Below are 22,253 nucleotides of genomic sequence, written 5' to 3' on the forward strand. Positions count from 1 at the left end.
CTCACATCACCAGACTTCCGGATATGGAACGATCCGGACGTGCGACAGGATGGCTGCTACCCGGGAGCAGCGGATTCATCATGGCAGTGCACGGGCCCCTGGCAGCGCGGTCCCACGTCTTGGCTGCTGGGGGTTAACCCGTTGGCACTTTCCCCTCGCTCCCCTGTCAGCTGCGGGCGGCGTCCCCCCTCCCTCATATCTCAGGTACTTGCCGTGTGCGGGGGGAGCGAGGAGGAGATGCGAGAGCCCCTTCGGGGACCCTCCGCGGTAGGACGTGGGCAGGGCAGTACTCAGCTGCTGCTCCGGCCGCGGGAGGAATCTCCGTCCGGGCCGCGGCAGCCGGGAGGGGGGCGTGGCTTGGCTGCGGCCTACTTCCGGTCCGAGCCGCGGCCTGGATTGCTGGATGCGGCGGCTCCCGAACGGGGAGAGCGCCCGGCGGTGACAGAGGCCAGCTTTACCCCTCGCGGAAGGCGGGGGGGGGGCCGCGGAGCTGCAGCCAGTGGTGGGTCCGGCACCAGGGCAGGCGGGCCTGGGGCGACGGGTGCCCAGGAAGCGTCGGTGAGTGGGGGTGACGGCAGGGGCCCTGCAGTTCCTGCTTGGTCACCCAGATCAGGTTGCAGCTCCCGGCCGCGGCGGTCTCCCCCAGGAGGGGGAGGGCCCAGCGGACAGAGGCTTTCATGGGGCCCAGGAGGGCTGGATGCGGCGGCTCCTGGCCAGGAGAGCGCCCGGCGAGGACGGAGGCCAGCGTTACCCCCCCCCCGCGGGTGGAGGGGGGGGGGCGGGGGGCTGCAGCCAGCAAGGGGTCCGGCACCAGGGCAGGCGAGCATGGTGCGACGGATGCCCGGGAGGCGTCGGTACGTGGGGGTGACGGCGGGGGCCCTGCAGTCCCCGCCTGGTCACCCAGAGCAGGCGTGCAGCTCCCGGCAGCGGCGGTCTCCCCCAAGGGGGGAGGGCCCGGCGGACGGATGCCTTCTGGGCCCAGGAGGGCAGGAGGCTGGCGGCTCTGGATGGGAGTCTGCTGGCAGCGGGTCGGGCCACAGGTACCCCCTGTCCTTGCAGGTAGCAAGGGGGGGTCAGGCCAGAAGATAAGGCCCGCGGTGGCAGCCCGTAGGACGGGACGGTTTCCGGGGTTGTCGCCGCGGGACAGAAGATGGAGCTTGGAGGATGGTGCCCACGCGGCGTACCAGGAGGACGGCCGTGGTGGTGGCAGCGCTTCGGCGGCGTCTGCATTACATGAGCCAGAGGCGGTCAGCTCCAGCGAGGAGGAGGAGGAAGCAGCGACGGATGAATCAGACGTCCGGATGGCGTGATTTTTATTCCAGGATATGCCGGGTCGCGGTCGGGTGAGACGGCCGTGGATTTGGCAGGGCTGGGGGGGGGCGGCTGCGGACACGGCAGCGCCGAGTGGGTTGGTGTTTTGACCAGGTATGGGGTTTACTGAAGTGGTGTATACGGTTGTGGAGAGTGCGCATGCACCGCCGGCGGCATGGATGGGATCGGTGGTTAGTAGGCGCAGGTGCGGCAGGCAGAGTGAGGGCGCATGAGGCGGCAGGGGAGCATTTTCGGGCAGAGGCGGCAAGGGCTGTGACAGAGTGAGTGGTGAGGAACGAAGAGGGGGATGAGGTGGTGCGTCTGGCTGACAGTGGCCAAGTGTGAGAGGTATGGGTGCTTCAAAGGCCCGCTGGGGGGGCTCACTTGCTGGAGGATGTGAGGGATAAGATTTGAATGGGGAACGTGTAGCAATAGTTTCGCTGCTCCCCCGGGAACAGTTTCACCTGGATTAGGTTAAGCCAAGTGATTCCAGGAAGGATAAGTAGAGGGAGGGGAGCGCCGGTGGAGGCTCACCCTCGTACATTTGCAACGTGGCTGCGGGCATTTGCGTTTTTTGGCAAGGGTATCGGGGGAAGGAATTGGGTAATTGGTTCGGCATGGTTCGGTTATATGGATCCATTTGGGGTGGCTTGTTAGGTCATATGGCGGTTTAGTCTGGCTTCAGTACACCGAGTAATTTCAGCAAGGGAAGGTGTTGCGTGCCAGTATGCGGTAGGATCATACGGGCACATCCTTATGGCTGCAGTGGATGGCGGCTCCTAGTCAGCCCCCCCCCCCCCCTTTTTGGGGGGTAGTTGGCTGTTCGGGGCTTGGAACCCCGGCGACACGGACGATGAGGGTTTTTTGGGGGGAATAGAAGGATGGGTGGTGCAGATTTGGCGCGGACGGTTGTCTTAAGCATAAGTGTTGGGTTGTGGTAAGGAACATAGTAATTCTGCGTCATTCTATTTATATTGGTGGATCTTTGCCTCCTTATTGGAAGTTTGCGCTGGGCTAGGGGACACCTGGTGGTTGCCAGTGGAAAGAGGGGTCAGGAAGTGGTGTTGGGCAGGATGGGTGGGCCATTCGGGGCCCTCCTTGTCACGATTGGGTTTCTCTGTTGGGGGGTAGTGCCGGAAATGAGCCGTATATAGATGTATATATTTCGGCTTGTTCAAAACGTATCTTATCTGGAGGAGTCATCGGTGTATGCCTGCTTGGCTCCAGAATTGTCGGCGGTTTATTATGTGTCGTTTGACAGAGGGTGGGATTTGGTAAAGGCGGTGAGCCGGGGAGCATTGATGGCAAAGGCGAATTTGGAGGCGGCATTTAGGTTGTTACTGGTCCACCCTGCTAGCTAGCAGTTCTGGTGCTGCGGTGGGGAGGGGAGTTATTATTATGTTGATCGGTGGGTGCTAATGGGTTGTTGTCCCATTTTATGTTCCTTTGGAGGCGGTTATTTCTTGGTGGAGTGGTTTGTGCGTGGTGTGTTCCAGCTTACACCTCTTATTCATTATAGGTTGATTCTCTTTACATCGGGTTGGCGGGTTGATGATTCGTTGAGGTTGATTGTTTTATTACAGATGGTGGTGGATACTCTTTTGGGCCTGTTGGCGCAGGCGAAGACTGAGGGTCCAACGCCAGTGATACGGTTTGTGGGGATAAAGTTTGATGTTATGGTCAGAGGGGTAGGATTCGTGGGTAATGGTGTGGTCCTATGGGCTGCGATAGAGGCAGTTAGGTCAGCTAAGACGGTGCGGTTTCAGGCGGTGCAGTCTTTGCAGGGGCGGTCGAACCACGGGTGCAGAGTTACGCCGCTGGGGTGCGTGTCTGCTGGACGGCTGGCGATGGCTGCGCCAAGGGTGCAGCCATCGGATCCTTTGTGTGTGGTCACGAGGGAGATCAATGATGATCTGATGGTGTAGGAGGTTTTTTCTTACGGCGATTTAGTGGCCGCGGATTGTGGCTGGGTAAGGTGCTACCTGATGGAACGTAGCTGCGGTACTCGGAGGCAGCGGGTCCAGTTGTTTTCTGGTTGGGCATTGTGGGGTAGCGCTTCCAATCGGTGGTAGTGGTCGGGTGGTGGAGGTTGGCAGTTTTTTCCAAGAGGAAGGTGTGCTGTCATTCTGGCTATCAGTTGGTGGAGAATTCGATTAATAGTTGGTTTGCTAATCCTGGGGCCAAGGGTGGCGTACTTGCGACAGTTGGTTTCTCAATTGGATGTGTTTTAAAAAAAAAAAAAAAAAAATGTTATGCGTGGCGCAACCAGTACTGGGGTTCGCCAAGGGATTAGCAGCTGCTGTGTTTCCTTCCAGTTCTGCAGGGCTCGGGAGTTGAGGCCGGGTAGCAGACGAGGTGGGCACGGTGTGTCCGGAGGGCTTGTGGAGTCTGGTGTGGCTGTGTTGGGGAGCGGCTCGGTGCCCAGTGACTGAGGTTATTTGGGGCTGATATTCAGAAGTATGGGTGGCGCGGATAACGTTTGGGACAATGTGTGAGGAAGGCCCGGTGGAGTATTTGATGGTGGCGTTGGCAGTGGTGAGTAACGGTTTTCAGGCTGCTAGGCCGGCGTCCGCAGTGGAGCAGAGGGTGGCGGCTGTGGCTGTCTTGTTAAGGATTAGATGTGGAGAGATGTTTTCGCAGGATCTTAGGGCGCGGCAGGCCTTGAAGGGTTTGGTCGTAAGGGTGTGAGGGAGCGGGATACAAGGGTCCGTCTCCGTTGTTTTGTGGCAGCGTTTGGTGAGTGGTTTGTGGCGGCTATGTTCATCTGAGCACGAGCGGGTTTTTGTTTCCCTTGTCCAAAACGGTTTGTGTTAGCCTTTTGGGGGGCTTTGAGATTGTGGGGTTGGTCAGCCCATCTACGGTCAAGAGCGGAGGTTGGATGTTGGAGGATGTGTCCGAGGTGGTGTAGTGGGTTGAGCGCCGGCTTTGTCGCTCACCGAATTAGATTAGGCGGGTGGTGAAGGTTGGTGTTGTTATACGCGGTCCCGGGTGCGGAATTATGTTGTGAGGGCGCCCAGGCTCATTATTGTGTCGCGTTTGTTAAGGTACCATTTTGTGGCAGTGCTGCAGACTTGATTGCAGGTGGCGGGGGTGGGCGCCCGGAATACTATGGGTCGTATTCCTTCTGGATTGGGCTGCCACGGAGGCCCCTCGGTGGGCTCAGAAAAGGGGTTGTGAGAAGTATTGGGAGGTGGGAGTCCTCTTGTTTCGGTGTTACGTTTGGCCTCAGTTGTTATCGGGTTAAGGCAATGGGGGCATTTGAGTCTTTTGGGAGTGGAATGGGTTGGCGTAACAGGTTGGTGTTATCTGTGGGTTTATAACCCCTGGGTTTTTGTGGTGAGGGTGTGCCTCATTTGGATATTTGGGCATTCGTTGGTTCTCGGGGCCTCGACGGTCTGAGGCTCGCCTGAATGTTGCCAGTTGGGTCTGGACGGGTCGATGGTACTGGTCCAGTAAATTGGAGGCAGCGATTTGGTATCTTGAGAAGTTATTTATGAATGTTTTAAAAAAAAAAAAAAAAAAAATAGTTGGTTGTTGCATTGTGTAAGACATACCTGAGCTTAATCGTGGGGTAGTTTTGATAGTGTGACCAGGTTGGAATGGCGTGTGGCTCGTGCGATAGGCAGTATCAATCGAGCCTTATTGGGGGGGCGGCGCCAAAAGTTGGTGGCGCTGAACTGGTGGTTTTGGGGATGCGATGGGGGTGCATCTTCACGTGCTTGGTGCTGTTTTGTGGACGCTGGGATTGCGTGGAGGTGTGGTACAAGCTTTTGGTGTGTGGCGGGTCCAGGCCACGTAAGGAGTCACGTGCCCTGTCCTGTGGCGGGGGGTAGGTCTGGTCCAGAGGCGGTTGAAGGCAATGGTAACTGGACAGAGAGACACCATCTTGGTATGGTGGCTCCAGGTTCCGGGATGTTGCAGGCACGGGGTTCTGCAAAGTTGGGGGGTTAATCCGTAGGTGATTAATACCTCATCTCTGGGTCGGTGTGTTGCGGCCAGGGATACTGGGGTGAGAAGTGGTTCCTGGACTGGGCCTACTCAGGGTTGTATATTTACTGTATTGGTTACTGTGCTACCTATTGTTATTTGTTGGGGTCGCCCGTTGGACGGCGCCCCCTTGTGTTAGTATGTAAATAATAGGTAATAAAGGCTGCTGTGGCCAATTTTAAACCAAGTCACATGCAGTTCGTGTATTATTTACAGATGGTATTGGTGGGTAACACACATACAGCACGACTGGAGAATCCTTCCTCAATGGTCAAGAAAGCCATGGAACCCATAGGGTGGAGGGGCGACATGACTAGAGGGAAGGGAAGGAGTGATGGGGTTAATGGAAACAGGAATGGTTTGTTTATAAGGCAGAGTAAAGGGATTGGTGGGTAGGAGGAGTTCCCTGGAGGAAGAGGTGGGACAGTTGAGGGGTGTAAGTAAAGGACTTTGACTTACCCCCTCTCTCTTGACTTCCGGATATGGAACGATCCCCGCCCACCCTCCCTTGTGTTTAATGCCGAGGGGAATTTGGTCTGGGTTGTTTCTTTGTCACAGCAGCGGGGGGTAGGTCTGGTCCAGAGGCGGTTGAAGGCAATGGTAACTGGACAGAGAGACACCATCTTGGTATGGTGGCTCCAGGTTCCGGGATGTTGCAGGCACGGGGTTCTGCAAAGTTGGGGGGTTAATCCGTAGGTGATTAATACCTCATCTCTGGGTCGGTGTGTTGCGGCCAGGGATACTGGGGTGAGAAGTGGTTCCTGGACTGGGCCTACTCAGGGTTGTATATTTACTGTATTGGTTACTGTGTTACCTATTGTTATTTGTTGGGGTCGCCCGTTGGACGGCGCCCCCTTGTGTTAGTATGTAAATAATAGGTAATAAAGGCTGCTGTGGCCAATTTTAAACCAAGTCACATGCAGTTCGTGTATTATTTACAGATGGTATTGGTGGGTAACACACATACAGCACGACTGGAGAATCCTTCCTCAATGGTCATGGAATCAAGAACACGATACTGGCTTCTGGAATATAAAAATTGAATCATTGAGGCAGATATAATTGCGTTTGGAAGCAACTCATTCTCTTATTAGATCCGTATCCAAACTTGACCTGTACAAGAAGGGTGAGATGACAAAAAGGGACATTTCTCCTATAAGGGCACTTCTAAAGCAGGAACCTCATTCTATATACAGTAACGGATCTATTGTGGACAGTTTTGTCTCTCTTCCTTCCTCAAATGATGAGAAAGTAAATCTGTACAGAGTAATGAATAAGTCAGAATGGCTGTACCCATAAAAACATGTCAGATGCTTAATGGGGTTTTCTTAAATCACAAATGATCAAAATTGCAAAGAGCACAAAAATACAACAAACTACTTGTTATTAAAAATCCTTTCCGTTCTTGATAATGAATTGATTTTTATTTCATTGTTTATGTCTTAAAGCCTAGGTTAATAGCCATTGCTGCATCCTATCATCAGTGGTTCTTCTAGGCAAGGAGCAGAGTGCTTACAAGCTCTTTTCTATAGAGCTTGTAAGTGCTACTCTGAAGCTTCAGTGCACCAGTGCTCCATAAATGCTGCAGAGACAAACCTTCACAGATTGGGCCAGCGCCAAAATACAACATTGAGGAATGACTTATTTTGTTATGTTTGCAAACTGATATCACAAAAAAAATATTTTTTGAAATCCATTTTATTAAATGTGATGACTGATAATATTCTTATGGAGGTCGGCGTTCCTTATAATAGTTTATTCTCACAGCATACAGTTTTAATACATTTATCTGTCCTACATAAAGGGAATAGTCAGCAGGATTTCACCTCCCAATGTACTTATTTGTACTAGTGATGAGCGAACATGCTTGGCACGGCTCGATGCTCCATCAAGCATTGGGTTGCTCACATACTTGCAGAGTTCGGCTGAGTATTACGGGTGCTAAGATGTTTCTCCATGATACCGCATGTTGTGTGCAGGCACCCCAGGGAGAGACATTCACAGTCTCTAAATGGCTCTTAATAGGGTTAAAGAGAACCTGTCACCAGTTTTGGGGCCTTTTTGCCAGCCAGTGGGCTCTTGTATACAGTATTCTAACATGCTGTATATAAGAGCCCAGGCCACTGTGTAGAACGTAAAAACTACTTTATAATACTTTCCTAAACGGACGCTGCGGTGGAGTTGGGTCATATGAGCTTCTCCATTCTCCGTTGCCAGCGCCTTCTCTTTCGGCCATCATCGTTCTCCTTCTGAAGCAAATGTGCATGATGCGTCCTACGTCATACATACTTGACGATCCCGTGCAGGCGCACTATAATACTTAGATCTGCCCTGCTTACATGGCCAGTGTGTTCCTCGAAAATCAGTGTTTGGATATACAAATGAGATTTCTTTAAGGAAGCAGTCAGATGGCCGTATAAAATAGATAACAGTCACATCGCAATACATGGCCTGGCCGGTAGCTTTCATGAACCGAGCGTGTCTCCATCTATTTCTATGCAGCTCTCATGCTCAGATTAGGAGAGCCGCGAGCCGATAATCGTCCGTTTTATACAGCCATGTGACTGCACCCTAATAAAGCAGCTCTTTCTTTCTCTATCCCGTAGACAATCACAGCAGTTATACACAGCCACACCCTGGTCTCCATACTTGCCACCCTTTATGTTTTGGGGAATTACTTTGGGCTATAATACGCAGTCAGGACACTTTGTGAAAAGTAGAGAAATTCTAGTTTGATTCACAATCTTAGATTGAGTAAGGTAACATTTACTTCTTTAAATCTTGAAATATCGCAGACAATTTAGTCCTAATGTTACATTTCCTTAGTGTGTCCTCATCCAAATTCATTTTCCATTTTCTAGACATCGATTTTCTATTCTGTATAACTAAATTAATAAATGAGACAGAAGTAAACAAACACCTCTGCAGTTTATTTCCTCTTTTATTTTCTACCTGCCTATTGACAATAACATTGTAAATTTGCTGAGTAAAAATGTAGCTGATGATTTATTGTGAGTCAATTTCACAAGACCCACAAATCATTCATACACTAGTAATATATAGTTTTCTTATTCTTCACAATACAGCTGAACCACTGACCTTCTGTATATTATGAAACTAATAACTGAAAAGAGGAAAGGCCACAAAGTAATGTTATTTATACATGTAGCTTTAATGCTGTTTTAATATACTATAGAAGTTATAAAAAAACACATCTAGTAAACCTAGGAAGCCACTGACATTATTTCTTATTATATAGTTTTCAAATACAAAATAAAAAACACCAAATTCTTGAAACATTATAAGTGTTCATTTTAATTTTTAAGCTATGTACATGTATTTTGTTAGTATAAGTATTTTTTTCTATTTTGCCTTTACCTACTCTATTATAATTATAATTATAATTATACATGATAGTCGTCTAAACATCTTATATTATAGGTTATGCTAACAATATCATCCAATTTCCAACCTGAAAAGCTTTCAGCAGCTCACATTGCATTAGCTCTATTAACATCAGCAGCACAGTGTGCTAACTCTTTACCCTCTGCTCTCAGTATATGAGGTCCCTTTATTTAGGCACAGGAACTTAGTACAAACCAATTTTAATAAAGATGCCATCAGCTGTGTAGTTTGCTAAAACAGTTGACACCCCAGTCAGTAAATGGTGCCTATTACAAGCAATTCATTACAATGCCATTCAGTAGGTGGTCACGGTAGCTAAGCTTTTAGGGTATTTTATGCATGTTCTCATTGAATTGGGCATTTCTTAGTAAAAGATTACCTTGAGTTTCACATACACTAAGCAACTGTATAATAACCAAAAGCTGACCCTATAATTAACACAGCATACACCTTCGAGCATGCAGGGCATACTTGTGTTTTCAATAGGGAGAGTGGAGTAAGTCACTCTCAGAGTGTGATTTAGCTCACTGAGAAACAAAAAGATTAATCATGACAATTAACCTAGCCTAAAGCTTCCCACTGTCTCCCACACCAAATGTAAGTTACCCAATGACTAGAGATGAGCGAATATTTTGCATTTTGAAATCACCACATTTGCCGAATTTTGCAAGGAAATAGGCTTATTGATTCAGTACAAATTAAATGTACTCTGAGGTCTTTAATTGATCTGAAAAAATGTGCATTACACTAGTCTCTCTACCTCACACACTAATCATTGTTACAGCTGTGCTATCACACATTAGCTGGCTAAGTGGTGAATCGTGATATCCTCACACTTTCCAGAATTACTACAAAATGGCAGCTGCACTCCCTTCCTTTGCTTTTTTCTAGGCTAGGATAGCCCCTCCTGATTGGCTGTGCCATGACATGAAATGTCAAAGGGGGAAATCATTATGGGTAGATCATTTGATCCTTCTTTGGCTGATGCAATTTTTTGGAATGTGTAAAATAACAGTGGGCATTGTACATGGAAAGCGAATTGACAATTGTTTGAAGTCACCAAATTATGCAAATTAATAAAATTTAACACAAATCCAACTTGCTTTAAGTGGATTTGCTCATCTCTACTAATGGCAATATTTATTGTATTTTGGCTTAAAAAATAACCCCCACCTTTTATTTTGATATGTATTTCATTCCTATCATTTTTGCTTCTTATTTTATTTTATTTTTTTAAATCATCATTTAAGAATCAACAGCCCCTTATATAAATTAAGTTGTAGTTTGGTCCTGCTGAAATCAGCAAGTTTGAATAAATTTAATCTGATATGTAGTGTAGTTTATAAACTCAAAATTCAGAAGATAATTACAAGATGTGATATGAAATGTTATCAATGCATGAGTTTTGGAATTTGTTTCAGTCTGTGTACGAAACGTCTGTGCATGGCCAACCATAGGGATGTGGGATTTGTGCTCTCATATATGGTGCATCAGCTGCTCCATGCCAAGGGGCCTCCAAAAAGAGACTGGTACCTCAGAATACTCCCCACACCATCATGAATCTCTTGATGTTAATTACAGCTGGGTACAACAATATTTGGACAGTGACCGAATCATCGTGATTTGGCCTCTGCATGCAACTATTTTTCTATTTAAAGTTAAACAATTGAGATGCAATTGAAGTGGAGACTTTCAGGTTTAATTAAAGGGGTTGAACAAAAATATCCTGTTTAACATTTAGGAATTACAACCATTTTTTTTATAAAGGCTCCTGATTTCAGCAACTCAAAAGTAATTGGACAAATTTACTTTACCACAAATTAAATGTTCATTTTTAATACTTTGCAGAGAATTCTTTAGGAGGCAATGACTGACAGAAGTCCGGAAGCCATGGACATCAACAACTACTTGGTTTCCAATTTTGTAATTCTATGCCAGGGATTTATTGCAGCTGACTTCAGTTGTTGCTTGTTTGTTCCAAGCACTTGGTCTTAAGAAATCCCTGGGTTGCTTTCGCAGTATATTTTGGGTCATTGTCCATCTGCACTGTGAAGTTGTCATGAGTGTTTCGCATCTGCAGGTTACATCTTATGTTGCAGTGGATTTACGTTCATTTGATGCAGAAAGGGTTAAGGAATCTTTCCTTTCTGTCTGAGATTACTCATAGCATTAATCACAGCTGTAGCATCTTGTCATCATGCCCTTTTGCTATATTTACCACTTCTGGCTTTACTCCATGTCGATTATAAAATCTCTATACAGAACATTTTGAAGGAGCCTGTCTCTGGAGTAGCTGAGGTGTCATTTCAGTTGCAGCTTTGAAGTTTCCTGCTGAAGAAACCTTGGAGTGTTTTTTGTTGTGTCTTTCCCCACTCCGTTTGTTTTACTTTCCGTTTGTTGTGTTATTGTAATAGTGGGACTAGTGTCTCGCTGACCTACTCACTAGTCAGGGTAAGTTCAGGGTTGGCAAGGGCCTAGGCACCTGACAGTGCACAGGGAAAGGACCAATTTAGGGACATTAGGGAGTTCAGGGATCAGTCACAGGTGAGAGTGAAGTGGTGACCCCTCTCCCCTTTCCCTATCACCAGAGACTTCCTCTATATCTTTTCTGATTTCCCCCCTGTGTGTTCTGCCACACACCAGGCATTCCTTTACCCCAGCATGACAGAAGCGCTGTCCAATCAATCTTGCTGCAGTTGGATGAATCCGAGCAGAAAATATTAGCCCTGTACACTTCAGAATTCATCCAGATGTTTCTGTCTTCACACACATTATGAATAAATATTAGTGACCCAGTGCCATTGGAAGCCATGCATGCCCGGCCATCACACTACCTCCACCATGTTTTACAGAGGACGTACAGTGCTTTGGATCATGAGCCATTCCAACTCCTCTAATACTTTCTTCTTCCCATCATTCTGGTATAGGTTGATCTTGGCTTCATCTCGCCAAAGAATGCATTTCCAGAATAGTGCTGGCTTTAGAAGTCTTTTTTTTCAAAGTCTAATTTTTATTTTTATGGCTGTTTAATGGTTTGCACCTAGTGAACCCTCTGTATTTGCTTTCATTAAGTCTTCTCGTTATGATAAAGTTAGATGCTGAAACACCTATTTCTTGGAAAGTGTTTCTTACTTAGGTGAATATTTTGAAGGGGTTTTTTTCACCTGTGTCTTGCATAGATATCCAGGCCTTTTTGACTTCCCAAGCTCATCAGTGCACTTTTTTTGTTTACAGAATGTACCAAACTGTTGATTTGACCACTCATAACATTTCTTCTATCTTTCTAATGGATGTCTTCTTTTTTTTTTCTTCTAATGATGTTCTGTTTCTCCTCCATTAAGAGCTCCTTTGAATGCATGTTGTGGGTTTACAGCAACAACTTTCAAAGGCAAATGCCACACCTAGAATCAGTTCCAGACCATTTACCAGCTTAAAGAGGTTGCCCACCACTTAAAGATTTATGACCTATGCTGGCACCCCTGATGATCAGATGTTTTCCGGGCCAGTGGCAACAACAGATAGTTGGAAATCCTCAGTTCCAGAGCTGCTCCATCTTCTGATAGTGGCTGCGGCTGGGTACTGCATATCACGCCTCCTGTTGATTTCAATAGAAGACGGATGTGCAGTACCTGGCAACGGCCACTATCAGAAGATGAAGCAACTCCAGAACTGAGCATTTCCGGGAACCTGCTGCAGCCGGCAGTACCTAGAATAGCTGATAGGCGGTGATACCGGGTGTCGTACCCCAAATGATCAGACTTTGATGACCTATCCTAAACATAGGTCATCAGTGTTTTGGTGGACAACTTCTTTAATTGAGGATGAATAAAAGAGGGAATAACCCATGCAGTCCATTAAAGAGCTTTTTGAGAGAATTGCTCAATAGCTTTTAGACCATTGAATAAGAGGCAGCTACATATTAAAAAGCTGTAATTCCTAAACCCTTTCATCAATTAGCATGTGAATACTCTCAAATTAAAGCTGAGAGTCTGCATTTTAAGCCCTTATTAATTATAGAACTGTATCTTAAAGGGAACCTCTCAGGTGCAATATGCATCCAGAACCACAAGCAGTTCTGGGTGCATATTGCTAATCCCTGCCTAACCGTCCCTGTATACACTAGTATATATAAAGAGATCTTTAGAAAAAGTATTTTTAAAGCTCCTTAATGATATGCTAATGAGGCCTGTGACTAGTCGCAAGGGTGTTAGTTCCTTCTTTCATTCCTGCCTCTTCGCATATTAGCACGCTTACAGGGCCGTGCTAACATGCTATTCAATGCCCATCGTCCAGCGTCATTAGTGGTGATGCGTGTACCTGTGTCCATTGTCACTACATCTGACATTGGGGAGTGCGCATGATCAGAAATCACTGGTCATGCGCACCATGGGCATGCTAACATGCTAATGTGCTAATACTCTATATGTACAAACACTTAGGGTGGCGTTACATGGGACGATATGCATGCGCGATCGCACTCGCCCCCGTCGTTTGTGCGTCACGGGCAATTTGTCGCCCATGGCGCACAAAGTCGATAACCCCCTGTCACACGTACTTACCTCCCGAACGACCTCGCTGTGGGTGGCGAACATCCTCTTCCTGAAGGAGGAGGGACGTTCGGCGTCACAGCGACGTCACACAGCGGCCGCTCAATAGAAGCGGAGGGGCGGAAATGAGCGGGACGTAACATCCCACCCACCTCCTTCCTTACGCATTGCCGGTGGGATGCAGGTAATCTGTGTTCGTCGTTCCCGTGGTGTCACACAGAGCGATGTGTGTTGCCTCGAGAACGACGAACTACCGGCGCGCAGAAGGAGGAACGACTTTATGAAAATGAATGACGTGTCAACGAGCAACGATAAGGTGAGTATTTTTGCTAGTTCGGAGCTGTCACACGTTATGATATCTCTAACGATGCCGGATGTGCGTCACGGAATCCATGACCCCGTAACATATTGCCCCGATATATCGTAGCGTGTGACGCCGCCCTTAGACTACTTTTTGTATGGACCTGTTATATGGAGATTGTATGTTGTGCAATACTGAATATAGCGGTATGTGGTGGTGGTGCAATACTGCTACAATGTTATTTTATAGTAATAGTGACACTATATAGCATTATTGTTAAAGGAATTTAGTAGAATTATAATTTAGACAACATTTGGCTCTGCTGATTTGGTTACTTGTATAATGGTTGTACTGTCACTACAGTTTATATTGACTTAGCAAATTATTGTAGGACACATTTACTCATATTGTCTGCACTGAATCAGGTCCTGTGCTTGAATTAGCTAAATATTATCCAAATATATTTATTTTAGTCTTTGGGATTATTATTAAGACAGAGGGGAAAAGCTGAAAGCGAAGAGACTGTTATTCTTTCCTTTCAGGTAGCAATAGCAAAAACTCTAACAAGACATTTCTCTTTTTTTCCTAGGCGTTTTTCCAACGAATGTTGCAATATGCAGCTTCAAAATCTGATAAAAATGTCACAGAGGAAACTGTAAAGGTTAGTCCTGAAACTCTTGATGGTTACCTTCTATTTTCAGCAAATGTTGATGTGTTTTGACTCCACTAATAGGTTTATTTGGAACAACATAACAAGAGTCCTGACATGTTTGGTTTGTCTGAAGACCTCTCAGCCCTACATTGGTGACATACCTCAGCCTTTAAATACCACTAACTTGCTCGTGGTTAAAGGAAAATTAGACTAGACTGAGAAACGCGTGAGATGAAAAGTCACACTCAACATGTGGCCTTAGTTTTCTAGCAAAACTTAAAAAATACCCCTTTGCATTATGAAGTTAGAAAGAATTAAACAGGAGTGGCACTCACCACTGATAGGTGGATGAACAAACTTTGTTTGGTGAACACAGAGAAATTCCCCACTCCAAACACTCCGTTTATCACTCCAACGCTCTGTTTATCACTCCCACTTTCCATTTATCACTCCCACACTGCGTTTATCTCTCCCACACTCCGTCTATCACTCCCACACTCTGTTTATCACTCCCACACTGCGTTTATCTCTCCCACACTCCGTCTATCACTCCCACACTCTGTTTATCACTCCCACACTGCGTTTATCTCTCCCACACTCCGTTTATCACTCCCACACTCTGTTTATCACTCCCACGCTCTGTTTATTACTCCCACACTTCGTTTATCTCTCCCACGCTCTGTTTATCACTCACATGCTCTGTTTATCTCTCCCACACTCTGTTTATCACTCACATGCTCTGTTTATCACTCCCACACTCTGTTTATCACTCCCACACTCTGTTTATCACTCCCACACTGCGTTTATCTCTCCCACACTCCGTTTATCACTCCCACACTCCATTTATCTCTCCCACACTCCGTTTATCTCTCCCACACTCCGTTTATCACTCCCACGCTCTGTTTATTACTCCCACACTGCGTTTATCACTCCCACACTTCGTTTATCTCTCCCACACTCTGTTTATCACTCACATGCTCTGTTTATCACTCCCACACTGCGTTTATCTCTCCCACACTCTGTTTATCACTCTCCTGCTCAGTTTATCACTCCCATGCTCTGTTTATCCCTCCCACACTCTGTTTATCACTCCCATACTCCGTTTATCACTCCCATGCTCTGTTTATCACTCCCACACTTTGTTTATCACTCCCGCTCTCCGTTTATCACTCCCACGCTCCATTTATCACACTAACAGGACAGATTTTTATTACCTGAAACAAAATGATGTCTCCTATTGAATAACTGCAAGCATGGATCATCAAGAAAATCAATAAAATTGGCCAATAATGAGCTATATTTTTAAATAGAAATTTACCGTTATGTTCTCAACTTATATAAATATATAAAACAATTTATAATTGGGTATAAATTCTCAGCAACCATTGGACTCTTGGAAAAACTACAGTCATACTATGACTTTCTATTCATACTTATAGGTTTGATTTAAGGCATCATTTCATTTGGTTTAATAATATTTAATATTAATTTAATATCCTGGTGATAAAACCTTCATTGTAAGTAAACCACAGCACACAGCTTGATAACTAACACATTCCTGAATTCAGTGTTTTAATCCCTACTTCATGCAGATTATATGGTAAAAATCTGGTGACAGATCCTTTTAAAATTACTAATATTTATAATTGCAAAGTGATTAAAAAAGGCAACTTTGCAATTTACATGTCATTAAAAAAACTCTATATTCTCAAAAACAAAGATATTTTTAATTTTATTGTTTACTGTTTATTGTCTATGTTACTGATATATGGATACACCTAAATAAAATTGCAATGGTTTGTGATATCAACTTGCTGTTAGTGGCTAATTAGTATATTGGAGGGGGGAATTTTTCAAAATGGGTGCGGACCATCGCGGCCATTTTGAAGTTAGCCATTTTAGATCCAACTTTATTTTTTCCAATGGGAAGAGGGTCATGTAACACATCAAACTTACTGAGAATTTCACAAGAAAAACAATGGTGTACTTGGTTTTATTGGTTCATTTGTTATTTCCAATTTTATGGCCACTTATAAAATGTGTTCAAAGTGCTGCCCATTGTGTTGGATTGTCAATGAAACCCTCTTTTCCCACTCTTGACACACTGATAGCAACACTGCAGAAGAAATGCTAGCACAGGCTTCCAGTATCCATTGTTTCAGATGCTGCACATCTTGCATCTTCACAGCATAGGCAATTGCCTTCAGATGACCTCAAAGATAAAAGTCTAAGGGGGTCATATCAGGAGACCTTGGTGGCCATTCAACTAGCCCACGAAGATAAATCCACTTTCCAGGACACTGTTCATATAGTAATGCTCGGACCTGGTGGTGCACCATCACATTATGGGTGTCAGGTCTGAGCATTCCTATATGAACAGTGTCTTAGACAAGCAACCTGAGGCTGGTGGAATGTTCAGCCAGAGCTGAACGTCGGCTGGTTCTCGCTCACTGGTCTCTAGCTCTGCAGGAGTTAATTCCTGCAGACATATGAGCAAGACCTAAATGCTCAGCTTGCTGATTGCCATGTGCAGCTGTCTTATTCCTATATAGCATGCCTTTCTTCCTTACCATGCCGATTTTAGCTTATGCGAACCCGGTCTTCTTGTTGCTCCTGTATATGGTGATTTTTGCTGCGCTTCTGAGTGGTGGGAGTGGTACCCCTGTTATGCGTTGCATCTTCCCTTTTTCGGTACTCCCCTGTAGATATATTGTCATTCTTATGTGTTTTGAGGTGTGTACAAGTTTCTGTTCACCTCTATCTGTGATTATTTGTGGGGTTTTGGTTACTGGGTTTCTGACTCGCTCCCTGGGTAGGGGGAGGTATTATCAAGGCTTGGACAGGAGACAGGGCCAGGTTGGAGGCTCGACCCTGACTACCATCAAGTCTACCATCAACATAAGGGACAGCACAGGGTCCCCAGTCTTAGGATCAGCCTAGGAGCCCTTGTACCATTTGTAAGAAAATAATAAGGAATGAAAATTCTTTAGCAATGCCAGCTTACCACTTACCAGTAATACAGTTTCACCTTGCAAGAGATAGTTCAGTGTGCTGCTCTGCAACGGAAAAAGGCAGAAGTCCTTGCCAACATCGAAGTACAATGAAAAAGCAGTATCCAGCAAGCCAGTAGATGTAAAAGATAAAATTTAGTATTTTATTTTGAAAAATTATTCTTAAAAATCTATAAATTCCATTCTCTTACAGGTAATAAATGTGAAAATTTATAGTCCACTAGAGATAAACAGGAGAAGCGTTTCAAGACTGTCAAGAAAGCGTAGCCGAAACGCGTCTCCTGTTTATCCCTAGTGGACTATAAATTTTCACTTCTGCCATTTATTACCTGTAAGAGAATGGAATTTATAGATTTTTAAGAATGATTTTTCAAAATAAAATACAAAATGTTATCTTTTATATCTACTGGCTCACTGGCTACTGCTTTTTCTTTGTACTATTTGTACTCCCCCGTTACAGGGACCTGACAGCACCGCAGATCTCTGTGGGAGAGTGTCGCACCCCAGGTCAGATGAGTTGCTCAGATCTGGACAGTCCGTGGCTTCAGGAGTTCCGTATCCAGGGGCACCGTTGACCAATTTTAAATGAAAAGAAAAATAAAATAATAAAAAGTCCGACTACGCCACATGCGGTTTGCAGCCAGGGATGGTAGGACCACCGCTGCGGGTTCCCGCTGGGGAGGATGGATGAGGGCAGCGTGGATGGTGGAGTCCTCCGCGAGCAGGGTTTTTCCCCAGGGGTAGGTGACGGGTTAACGTGGAGACGCGCAGCAATAAGTCAGTCCAGACAAAGAGGGCAGTTTGATTGTCTTACTGGACTCGCGCCCTGGGGACGTGCTGTATCACAGGTGCGCCCGTGTCCTTATAGCTGTGCCAGCCAACCTGGTGCTACTCTGGGTCCTGCCGAAGTCAGCTTGGACTATTTAAGGGAATTTCTCCCAGTTCCCTCTTTACTGCTGATGCCTCGGACGTTAGTGGTGGCAGATGAGTCCTGGAAACTCACCCGCCTAGCAGAGTTAACAGGTGTCCTGAAGTCCTGGTCTATTCTGGGATCCGCACCCTATGTGTGCAAAGTACTTTGAGCCCTGGATGTCCACCCCACAGGATCCCTCTGTCCTTGGAGCTTGCTCTCTCACTCTCCAGCTACTTTTCTCCTCTTGGTGGCCGATCTTTCTCCTCAGGTCTTTGCAGATTCTTTGCTACTTTCCTTGTGTCTCAAGAGTCTGTTGTCTGTCTTGACACCTTTCCTTTTACTACCGCTCACTTCTCACTCCTCTCCTCAACTCCTTTCTCTCTCACTCGTACCAACTAACTTCTCCCACTGTCTACCCACACTTCCCAGGTCACTCTCTCCTCCCCCAAGTCTGGTTCCTCCCTTCCCAGTTGACTTCCTGTTAGCTCACAGTGCCCAGCCCTGTCACCTGGCTCTAAGTGGGGTCTCCCACCCTGGTTTAAAGTGTAAATGTCCTGGTTTGCTAGTGTGTGTGTGATGACTGGCATAGTCATGTTGGATCCGAGCTGTTACCTTATTTTTGTGACACCTGGCTACCGCAGGGGCGTCACAAGAGCCTATCCACTGTGGGCACTTGCCAGCTGTAGTTGATTAGAGTCTGGTGAGTGCGATTTGTTTAGGGAGTGCTGTCTTCTCTCTTTTGGGGCTGTCTTCTCTCTTTTGAGGGTGTCTGCTTTCTTTAATAAAGTATCCTGCTGTATTCTTTAACTTTTTTAGGTGCCTGGACACTTTTTTATTGAACCGCAACTAGGGCTTATTTTTGGGGTGGGGCTTATATTTTAAGTATACACCAAAAAAGCTGAACATTCTTGCTAGGACTTATTTTCAAGAAAACATAGTAGTAACATTTCAAACTTATGGTATCAGACTGTAAAGATGAAACATTGCTATCTGTACAAGTGCGAGGAATTAAGAAGTTTTTTCTATTTTTGGGATCTCCCTTGTCAGCACCATATAGGAAGAATGGAGTAACTTTTCACCAATGGAAATGAACTTTTCCATCATCCATAGATAATAATCATTAACTGCACTTATGGTGGACGCCCTTAATTGTTATGCCTGCAATCTAGAATATTTAATTATATGTCGCCACGGTCAAACTGTAAATAGATCAATCTAAACTATGAAATAAAATATTTATAATTTAGTGGTGCAAATGCATGGCTGACAATAACAGGTGTGAAAGAAGATTTATTTAAAGCAATATTCTTGGAACTGAAAGCTATAGGATAACAGTGCTTGGCTATGTCCAGTAGATAGATGCCCAGTGATCAGTAGGTTATCCTCTATCCGGTGAATACCCCTATAAAGTAATGCTCTTTTTAAAACATGGTGCGCAATTCTCACCAACAACCCAACTACCCTTTCCAATTTCATTGATGAATAATATAACTTTTTTTTATATATCTTAACCAGGTCCTTTTTTTAAAAAAAAAAGATTCAATTAGTTACTGTACCTATAAAAGACCTTGACGCATCTATAAGGGATAAGCAGGTTATCCTGCAGAAACACCCCCCGTACTATATCTCCCTAAATAAAGACGAGAACCACGACTTTATTGCAGGAATGGCCACAGTTTTATTTTACCGTATATATGTATACCAAAACTCGTGGCCCAACATGCCACTCAATTGTTCAACTTAACCTTATACATATATACCCGTATAACCAGAAACACCGATAGATCCGTCCGAGAGGCAAACCATCATTCCTAACCCCCCGGCCGTAACCTCCAAACCGGCCCAGAGCACCACCTCGGCCGTGATCACCCGGCCCAAGGTGAGGGGTAACAACGTTCCATCGTTAATTACCCCTACCCAGAACCTGCGGGACCTCCGCCCACAAGTTCCCATCCACTCCGAAGCCACTCCCCTTGAGCGACTTCGTACCAAACAACCGACTGTCGGTACTCCCAACCTCTCAGACGGACCTATCACCCCGCTGTGACAACAATAGATTAGCAACTCAACCTTGTATTCACCTTTATTCCTTTTTTTTTTTTTTTTTTTTTTTTTTTTATAAATTTTTTTTTTTTTTTTTGAAAAAACCATCACCGTTTCACTTTTTTTTTTTAATCTTTTATTTTTTTTTTTTTTTTTATAAACATATACATAAAAATTATATATCAGGGCGGGCGGGTGGGACACAGAGATCAAGCGACGAAAGGGGAGGTGATCAGTACACCCCCCTCTCTTATACCTCTCACAACACCCCACCCCATCCTTGCTCCCCCCCAATCCCCTTACAGCTCCCTTCTACCAATCCTGTACTCCCACATATCCCCCATCCCATGCAAACCCATTAACCCTTTCCTAACCTTGCACCCTCCCGATCGTCATGGGGTCCATTCACCCCTATGGGGCTCACTGCCCTTCTTGACGCATCTATAAGGGATAAGCAGGTTATCCTGCAGAAACACCCCCCGTACTATATCTCCCTAAATAAAGACGAGAACCACGACTTTATTGCAGGAATGGCCACAGTTTTATTTTACCGTATATATGTATACCAAAACTCGTGGCCCAACATGCCACTCAATTGTTCAACTTAACCTTATACATATATACCCGTATAACCAGAAACACCGATAGATCCGTCCGAGAGGCAAACCATCATTCCTAACCCCCCGGCCGTAACCTCCAAACCGGCCCAGAGGACCACCTCGGCCGTGATCACCCGGCCCAAGGTGAGGGGTAACAACGTTCCATCGTTAATTACCCCTACCCAGAACCTGCGGGACCTCCGCCCACAAGTTCCCATCCACTCCGAAGCCACTCCCCTTGAGCGACTTCGTACCAAACAACCGACTGTCGGTACTCCCAACCTCTCAGACGGACCTATCACCCCGCCACAGGCCGGCCAAGTGACACCCTTACTTGGCCCGAGCCCCCCACACCCCCAGTGCTTGCTCTAGGCCATCCCTCAAACCCAACATCCATAAATCCAGACCCACATCAGTCAGATGAACCCCATCTCTCCTCAGATACTGCTCCGTGGACTCCTCCAATTCTCTATGCCGCACCACCAACCCCCCATTTCTCGCCACAAACCTGCCAATAGCCCGGTTCAGCTTGCTCCGGGCCCTATTAATACGGTCTACCGACCTCCCAAAACGCCACTGCGTCCGAGCTATAATGTCTGACCAAACGATAACTATGCCCGGGAACGCCCTCCACAAATGCAACAGGTCCAGCTTAATATCCCTTTTCAATTCCCTCGCCGACCTCACTCCCAAATCGTTCCCCCCCACATGCAAAATTAACACATCAGGGACCCGATCCATCCGGCTATAATAAGCCACCTCAGGGCGCACTCTACCCCAGGTCATGCCCCGAATTCCGAGCCACTTTACTCGAGCTTCCGACACCGACACTCCAAGCTGCCGACCGTCACGTCGCACATCCGCCCGTAACGCTCCCCAATACACATAGGAGTGCCCGAGGATCCACACAAGACATGGACCTAAAATACAAAGACCACGAATAAAAACAGCAACAGAACAAGAAATTGCCCCACAAAACCGGCATCAAACACCAACCTTGAATCCCCCACCCCTGACCATCACCTGACCAAGTGAGGCCTAATGTACAAACGGAACCTGGAAGACTCCCACCTCCCAATCCGCCGGATACAGTCCTCACTCAAACCCCACCTGGCGGCCTCCGTTGCCGCCCCAATCCGGAAAGAGTGAGACCCGTACTCACGTGGCTCCTCCCCCACCCTTGCTAGAGCCATCTTCAGCACCGCATTGAATTGATACCGCGACAAAGCCAATCCGTCCGCATGTCTAAGAAAAACACCAGGGTAACCGCCGCGCACTTTTAAAAACTCTGACACATGTAACACTGGGCACAACTGGTGCCCCGATAAAGCGAACAACACTACTAAGCGCCCCCGGCCCCTCTGATCCGTCTTAGAAAAGCGAAGCCGACATTCCACTCTATCCTCCCCCAGCATTACATCACCCAACAGCAAACCACCCATCGCTTGCTTAGTCGGGCTGACCAATTCGCCAATACGAAAGGC

At 46.2% G+C, this 22,253-nt stretch overlaps 1 protein-coding gene across 1 annotated transcript in view; it reads left to right on the forward strand.

Annotated features, from left to right (window-relative positions):
* PREX2 (phosphatidylinositol-3,4,5-trisphosphate dependent Rac exchange factor 2) overlaps positions 1-22,253 on the forward strand; it is a 582,180-nt gene that overhangs the window by 131,453 nt on the left and 428,474 nt on the right. Inside the window, exon 2 of the mRNA XM_075353190.1 lies at positions 14,141-14,212. Within this exon, the coding sequence (XP_075209305.1) occupies positions 14,141-14,212 (72 nt within the window). The remainder of the gene's footprint in view (positions 1-14,140; positions 14,213-22,253) is intronic.

The sequence above is a fragment of the Anomaloglossus baeobatrachus genome, chromosome 6 (assembly GCF_048569485.1).
Source record: "Anomaloglossus baeobatrachus isolate aAnoBae1 chromosome 6, aAnoBae1.hap1, whole genome shotgun sequence".
NCBI classification, from domain to species: Eukaryota; Metazoa; Chordata; class Amphibia; order Anura; family Aromobatidae; genus Anomaloglossus; species Anomaloglossus baeobatrachus.